This window comes from Maniola jurtina, chromosome 25, assembly GCF_905333055.1.
Source record: "Maniola jurtina chromosome 25, ilManJurt1.1, whole genome shotgun sequence".
NCBI classification, from domain to species: Eukaryota; Metazoa; Arthropoda; class Insecta; order Lepidoptera; family Nymphalidae; genus Maniola; species Maniola jurtina.
In genome coordinates this window covers 1,002,689-1,010,338 of record NC_060053.1, presented here as the reverse complement: position 1 = coordinate 1,010,338, position 7,650 = coordinate 1,002,689, and the positions used below count along the sequence as shown (strand labels likewise).

The 7,650-nt window shown below is 32.7% G+C and overlaps 1 protein-coding gene across 1 annotated transcript; it reads left to right on the top strand.

Moving 5' to 3' along the window:
- On the top strand, positions 1-5,058 carry LOC123877929. Its single transcript, XM_045924864.1, has 4 exons — positions 1-60; positions 1,426-1,498; positions 2,647-3,805; positions 4,754-5,058. The coding sequence occupies exons 1-4, from the start codon at positions 25-27 to the stop codon at positions 4,860-4,862; spliced, it is 1,377 nt and encodes a 458-aa protein (XP_045780820.1). The 5' UTR covers positions 1-24; the 3' UTR covers positions 4,863-5,058.
- Positions 5,059-7,650: the final 2,592 nt, after the last annotated feature.

The following is a 7,650-nucleotide window of genomic DNA, read 5'->3' as shown; positions in this document are numbered from 1 at the left end:
AGTGAAAGGTTGAAGGTTCTCTCAATGGTTCAATTTCGGGATCACAAATTATTTGAAAATGTAAGTAAATGAAGTTTTTATTAAATACTAGACTAGTCCCTAGATGATGTCCGCGGAAATTCCTTTTTAATTTTACTATTAAAGCTAACTCCAGGACTCCAGGATATCAATTATATAAAGATTATGCCATCAAATTCGTCCTAGGCAGCAATATAAACTTAAATCTCATGTTTGATCCTAGGTAGGATTTAGGTTTTTGAAAATCCTGCCGGAATTTTACGGATGGGCCGTGAAAAGCTAGCCGACAAACAAATTCTTTCGCATTTACTTTTAATTTAAAATATGGTAAAATGGGTCCCACTAGTGACTAGCAGCGGGGTAGGTTGGTTCCACGTTGGGCAAAAGTCGTGGTCAGGAATCCAGAGCGAGGAACCTCTTCAAAATGAGAGCCATCTCATAACCACTGCCTTTATCTTCCCTTAATCCAACAGTTAAGCGACAGTTTCTTAATATGTTGGTCGAAACTATTCGTAATTAAGACCATGGACTATCGGTGGGTACAATAATCGCTGAGTCAACATTCCACATGGTGATAATCTCGCGAGCGTCCGAGATCCAACGATTTCGATACCTTTTCCCTACGATATCATCATGTGTTGGAATAGTAACATTTACTTTGTTTGTATAGATTACTAGCTGATGCCCGCGACTTCATTCGCGTGGATGTAGGTTTTTAAAATCCCGTGGGAACTCTTTGATTTTCCGGGATAAAAATTAGCTTATGTGCTAATCCAGGGTATAATCTATCTCCATTCTAAATTTCAGCCCAAGCCGTCCAGTTGTTTTTGCGTGAAGGAGTAACAAACATACACACAAACTTTCGCCTTTATAATATTAGTGTGATAGTAATGATTTCGGAACAAGAATTTTATAGGAATACTTACTATAGTTTAGATGTATTTAACGAATTTTTGAATAGTACCGTTATGTATTTACTACTTAAATTATTTCTTCAACAATTTTACAAAGTTTAAATGTTTTCATTGAATTTTTTACATCTTTTTACGTACTCATGTATTTTAAAATGACCGCGTGAATGGGCGATCGGAAGAAATTCACTTGTTTTGCGTCCATTTTTTTTTTAATCAAAATATTCTTCAATCTTTATTACGATTTTGTTTCTTAAATTATTCTTTATTACTATGAACTATTGTTCTAATTAATCGAGTTTCAATATTAACTTTCTATAAAAAAAGATACTGATTTTAAATTATCGAGTTTCCGGTAAAGATCTCGATCCAATCGGAGCTTTTAGATTGAGCTTTTTTATATCCGGAGGCCCGAAAAAAAAAACATTGCAACTTTTTACTATGAAAACAAACTTGTAAATAAAAAATTATAAATGAAAATGTTGTGATATTTCAGAACAGAATGTTTCCAACGAAAAGCATGGATTTTGTTGGTGAAGCGAACTGGTTCTTTCATACAACTAGGATGGGTATGTTTACTAGTTTGTTTACATTCTTAATTTTGATACAACTATATATAAGTAACTATATTAACTAGGTACATAAACAGCAGTAATGTTCTGATTTTAAATAGGTAGGTAGTACATAAGGTAGTCATCATGTAATATCTATGCTAGTACTAATTATGATTGATTTAAAAAAAAACAAATAGGTATATTTCTTGTATAAAACATTTAATTATTATTTACTTAAGTAACTATTTATTAAGTTTATTTACGGACCTATACCTATGTAGTTTCGTTTCACTTGAAATAAAAAAATCGTTCTGTTCCATCAAACAATAAATACCTAGGTAATGCCTATTAATTTTTTTTTCTTTTCATGGCGGAGAGTTTGATATTTTTATTATCTGTTGTTATAGCGGCAATAGAAATACGGCATTCTGTGAAAATTTCGGCTCTCTACCGATTATGGTTCACGAGATACAGCTAGCTTACGGATAGACAACGGAGGCTTAGTACCTAGTAGGGTCCCGTTGGGTACGGAACCCTAAAAATACTTAAATATAACAATAAAAAAATTAAAAATAATAGGTCCATCTAAGTTTCAGTGATTTTTCAGAATTTTATTTCTTCATCCTTTTCTAGGTACTTACCTAAGTAGGTACCCAACAGAAACCATGGTTTTTTCCCAATAGGATTTTCTTACCAGATTTCTTCTAGGTTTTCTCAGGTGAAAAATTCAACCAATAGGTAGATCCATTCATCGTGATCAACCCATGCCGGCTAACTACAGAGCACCGGTCTCCTCTCAGATTGAGAAGGCCATAGTCAACCACGCTGGTCAAGTGGGGATTGGCAGACTTCACACACCTTTGAGAACATTATGGAGAACTCTCACCATATTTTTCTTCACCTATAAAGCACATGACATTTTTACTTTTAAGAATTTACTTAAAACGCACATAACTCCGAAAAGTATGTGGGGCGTGCCTGGGATCGAACCCCCGACCTCCGATTAGGATGCGGACGACTAGGCTATGACAGCTTTTTCAGTAGATCCATTACCAACACATAATGTTTCAACAGAGCTATAATAATGGTAGATGATGAAGCTACTTCAATATGGAAGGACAGATTAATATACAATTATTAATATCCCATAAAATATGTTTCAGATGGTGATACCTCTCCATTCCAGATCCCATTAGCCAATAGATATTCCAGTTCCACGGATTCCACATCTCCGGAATCCTACTTAAATACACCAATCCAAATAACTCAACCCCCAGAACATAATAGACCAAGATTTGACACCCCAAGGCCAAGATTTGAGACCCCAAAACCTTGTGAACGTAAACTATATGACACCCAACCTATATTCCATGATTGCCCTATGGATAGATTCGAAACTCTAAACAGTAGTTTGAGTTACAGTACATTTGACAGAGAAGTGTCTGATTTCAAACAAAATTGTGACACAAGTACAACATTTGACAGGAGTTTGTCCCTTTTTGAATCCCAAAGTTACAGTACATTTGACAGAGATGTGTCTGGTTTCAAACAGAATTGTGACACAAGTACATTATTTGACAGGAGTTTGTCCCTTTTTGAATCCCAAAGTTCTAATCAAAGTCAAATCTCTGAAACTCCATTACAATTCAGACAAAAAAGGGCAATACTCGGTCGGAAAATCTTCAATTGTCAATCAATGTCCATTAATGAAACTGACACCGATTCAGATCTCAACATCTGGCAACCTACATCTTCAGTGTTGTCCGAAACGGCTGAATCACTGTACGAATTATTTCCATCAAATGAAAACAGTTTTGAATGGCATAGTCCCACAAAATTTGATCATAAGTCAAATCTTTCGAGCACATTATCACAGACTTCTGTATTGTCACCGTCTCCAAATAAAGTCCACTACGAAGACTGGTCACCGACTTGGAATAACGGCCAAACTCTATCACAGACTCCAAAGAGACTCCAAAATCTGTCACCGACTGCAAATAAGATCCAAATTCTGTCACCAGACACTTTTAATACCATCAAAAATCTGAATGAGAGTCTGAAACCTGAATTCAAACCTCCTCCATATCCTGAATTCAAGTCTCCTTTTAACCCGATCTTGTATGCAGGAGCATCTACAAGCCAGGACAAGAGTGGTCGGTCCAAAATGTGCACGTTTTGTCGGAAGAATGGAGAAACTTCCTATGTCTATATGAACCACCGTGTGAAGGAGAAGGTTGGCAACAAATACGTAGTTTCTTGTCCCATCCTGCGGGCTCTTGTGTGCAGTGCTTGTGGGGCTTCCGGAGATGAAGCTCATACTATGTAAGTCTATATTTTTAAGGTTCTGTACCTTAAAAGCAAAAATGGAACCTGTATAGGACCACTTTGTTGTATGTATGTCTGTCTGTCTGTCTGTGTGTTGTGTGTATCATGAAAACCTATAAGGTAAACCCGTCGACCTGGCAGGCAGGTAGGGAGGTCTTATAGCACAAGTAAAGGAAAGCATCACAAAAAAATATTAAAATATGTTTCAATTTTCAAAGTAAGATAACTAAGGTATATCAAGTGGGGTATCATATGAAAGGGTTTTACTTGTACATTCTAAAACAGATTTTTATTTAATAATGCATTAAAATAAAAATCTGTTTTAAAATGCATTTTTTTATTATAATCACACTAATATTATAAAGGAGAAAGTTTGTATGTGTGTGTGTGTGTGTTTGTGTGTGTGTGTGTATGTTTGTTACTCCTTCACGCAATTGGGATTGGGCTGAAATTTAGAATGGAGATAGATTATACCCTGGATTAGCACATAGGCTACTTTTTATCCCGGAAAATCAAAGATTTCCCACGGGAATTTTAAAAAACCTACATCCACGCGAACGAAGTCGCGGGTATCAGCTAGTGCAATATAAATGTGCATTAAAATTAAAAACTAGGTATTCCTAGTTTTTTATTTATCGTGTAAAATGTCTGATAAATATCGAGTACGGAACCCTCGGTGCGCGAATCTGACTGGGTTTTTTTATATCTTTTTGTGGCACAGTCCATCATTAACTTGCAAGTTGCAGTGCTCACAAGTGTTATTTCTTATTCTGATACATGTTAGTCCTTGAATGCAATCTCATCTGATGGAAAGTGTTGATGCAGTGTTATGTGTGTGTGTGAGAGAGAGAAAGTGAGTGTGTATGCGAGTGAGTGTGATTGTGGGAGGGTATGTATGTACTGTGTTACATAGGAAAGTACTTGAGTATGTGTTTTTCCTTTCAGTACCTATTGCCCAGTGCTAAGGAGCGGTAACAACGGCAAGCCACTGCAGTCTACCACCATCACACTGAAGAACACCCGTCTCAAGAGTAATGGCAGGAAACGCCACTAGTTTGTAGGTACCTTTAATTTTTTTTTTTAATAAGAACGGAGACGCACTGAAAATAATTTTTTCGCAAACCAAAATATTAAACCAAAGTGCCTTTTACTCGAAACTGCGTTTTCTGGCTTACAGTCCTTTTACCACGGCAGATTTGGCGTCACGAAAAAACTTGCTTATAAACAGAGGTTTACACACAAAACGGTAAAAGAAGAATGAACCTAAACTCAATTTTTTTAAGGTTCAAATTAGAAGTAGATCTATCGGCAGCATCCCGTGGTTGGGATGCATTGGAATAATTAACTTTACAACAATAACTTTTAGGTTCATTTTACGTTTTGTTTCGATGTTCTATCAACAATTCGAGATGTGTAAAGTTGTACTAACCCTTTTGAACAGTGGCTGTTTCGTCCATTGTTGAACTCATGGAGAATGGCGTAAGCGACGAAGCATTTACCACGTCGCACGTCGCTTATGTCGTGTTAGATGTTATGGTTTTATGGTTAATTTTACTTATAACAAAATTTCAATTTTATTTCGGGGTAAGAAAGTCTTAAGCGCCGTGCAGACCGCGTCGCTTACACTATTCTTTATTAGAAAAGATTATAATTGTTATTTTTAACACTTACAAATTACCAAAATTGGTCATTGAATGCAAAAAATACTAGGTATCATATAAATATGTATAATATTATATTAAATATACAAAAGTAAAATGTTTTCGAATACAGAAACAATTAGCCAATATAATTGACTAAAATAATTTACATATATTAATGCATATATTATATACCTAACTTTTTACATCTTTACAATTTGTATTTGAATCATTACTGTAAATAAATAATTTGTGATTGTTACATTGACAATAATGGATCATGAGAAGTTTAAACTTTTTTTTATTAATTATTTTACCCAATCATGACTAAAACTAGTGACAAAATATTTGAAATAGTATATATTTTGTAGCAACAATTTTCTTACCAACTTAATCATGACCATTTTAACATTTTTATACTTACACATAAGTAAATTAGTATTTGAAAAAATTTACTTACATTAATTTTTACAGTAAATCAAAAATAATGTTAAATGATTAAACATTATGACAAATAAAAAATATAACTTATTAATTTTGACTAAAATTGATCTCATTGATATAATTAATTAATTTAAATTACTAGATAGTATGACAAAATATTACTTTTACTTTATTTTCATATGAAACCAGATGTGGTTTCATGTGAAAATAAAGTATCTCCTCACCAAAAAAAAAAAAAAATTAAAAACCTGCTTAGTTAAAAAAAAACATGATCTCCATAATTTAAGTTTTATCAATAAGTTAAACTTTTAAACACTGACTAGGCATTACAATTACAAGATGTGTCAAACATAATTGTATAGGTTTAACTTTTAGATTTATTTATAGTTTTATTTAACTTTTCTGGAAAAATAGCTGTTTTTCCTAAACTTTGACTATTTTCAGAATAATATTGAAATCGATAATGACTAGTGACCAAAAATATTTTTAATTTTAATGAACATATTGCATGCTCATCCAAATAATAATATATTGATTGTATTTATAATATTACTATTTTAAGTCAAGACTGATTACTTGGGAGTTGGGAACAAACTTAAAAAACTAAATAAATCTAACTGTAATAAGTATTTCACATTTTTTAAATATGTGACTATAAAATACTGATCTCTGAGCTATAATATAATTTCTTAGTTATAGTTAGAAATAAGTTTAAAATTTTGACTAAATAACAAATATTTTATAATATTGTTAGAAGTGACTTTTTGTTTTTAATAGGTTTAATTTGTTTTCTATTGTTCCATATCTGATTAAAGAAAAACAAATCGCAGTTTTTTTTTCGGAGCAACGCGTAAGCGACATACTTTGCTGGCCTGGTGCTTAGAGCTTGGACTTTGGATTGGCTTCTTACGTATTCACTGTTAGTTGGCCGAAGAACGAAGCATACAAAGTGTGTCGCTTACGCCTTTCTTTGAGAAGCTATTTGTTTACCTTTTAAATCGGATAAGGAATGGATTATAGTTTTAGATTTTTATGCTAAATAGACTGAACCAATTAATGTTATGATAGAAAGTGCTTTCGTGTCATTCAAAAATAAGATTTCTGCGCAAGTACATTGGCGTAACTTATAAAAGTGTTAGTAGGTACTGTAGAAGACAAAATTACATGAAAACTAATAAATCGTTTGCATGTTAGATGAACTATTTTAAACTGTATTATAGTAGCCATTCCTTTATAAACAAACACAGTGTTGCCATATAAAAATTTAATTTTTATGACTATTATAATGTTGATGTGATTTTGAGTAGGTAATTAATATAATTATATGAATTAAGTACCTATTGACCAATTACTGTAAAAAGACTATGCTATGTTATGTTATGAATGATATTATGTTAATTATGCTAAAGCTCATTATGTTTTGATTTTTTTTAATGAAAGTTTTGCCTCAAAGGTTTTTGAGTTACTATGTTTTAATTTTTTAAGCCTTCAATGGTTTAATCCTCGACTGATTTAAAAAAAAAGAGGAATAATTTGTTTTTAATTCTTAAATATGCAGTACATTTTATGTATGTACCTACTCTAATGTATTAGATATTTTATAAGGAACAATTTTGAATTGTGCTATTTTTTTTTTGATTAGTGTACATCTTCATTAAAAGAGATACAAATGATTACCTCTAAGGTACACAATGTTTTCGATTGTTATTTAAGTACGCTATGTACTCGAGTGTACCTATTTTATAAGAAACAATTTTG

What these genes read in the sequence shown, in the direction of transcription:
- LOC123877929 (XM_045924864.1), top strand. Translation starts at nt 25, where the DNA reads ATGGTTCAATTTCGGGATCACAAATTATTTGAAAAT. An exon ending in ATCACAAATTATTTGAAAAT is followed by an intron (nt 61 to 1,425) that starts GTAAGTAAATGA and finishes GTGATATTTCAG; the next exon opens with AACAGAATGTTTCCAACGAA. An exon ending in GGAGATGAAGCTCATACTAT is followed by an intron (nt 3,806 to 4,753) that starts GTAAGTCTATAT and finishes TTTTCCTTTCAG; the next exon opens with TACCTATTGCCCAGTGCTAA.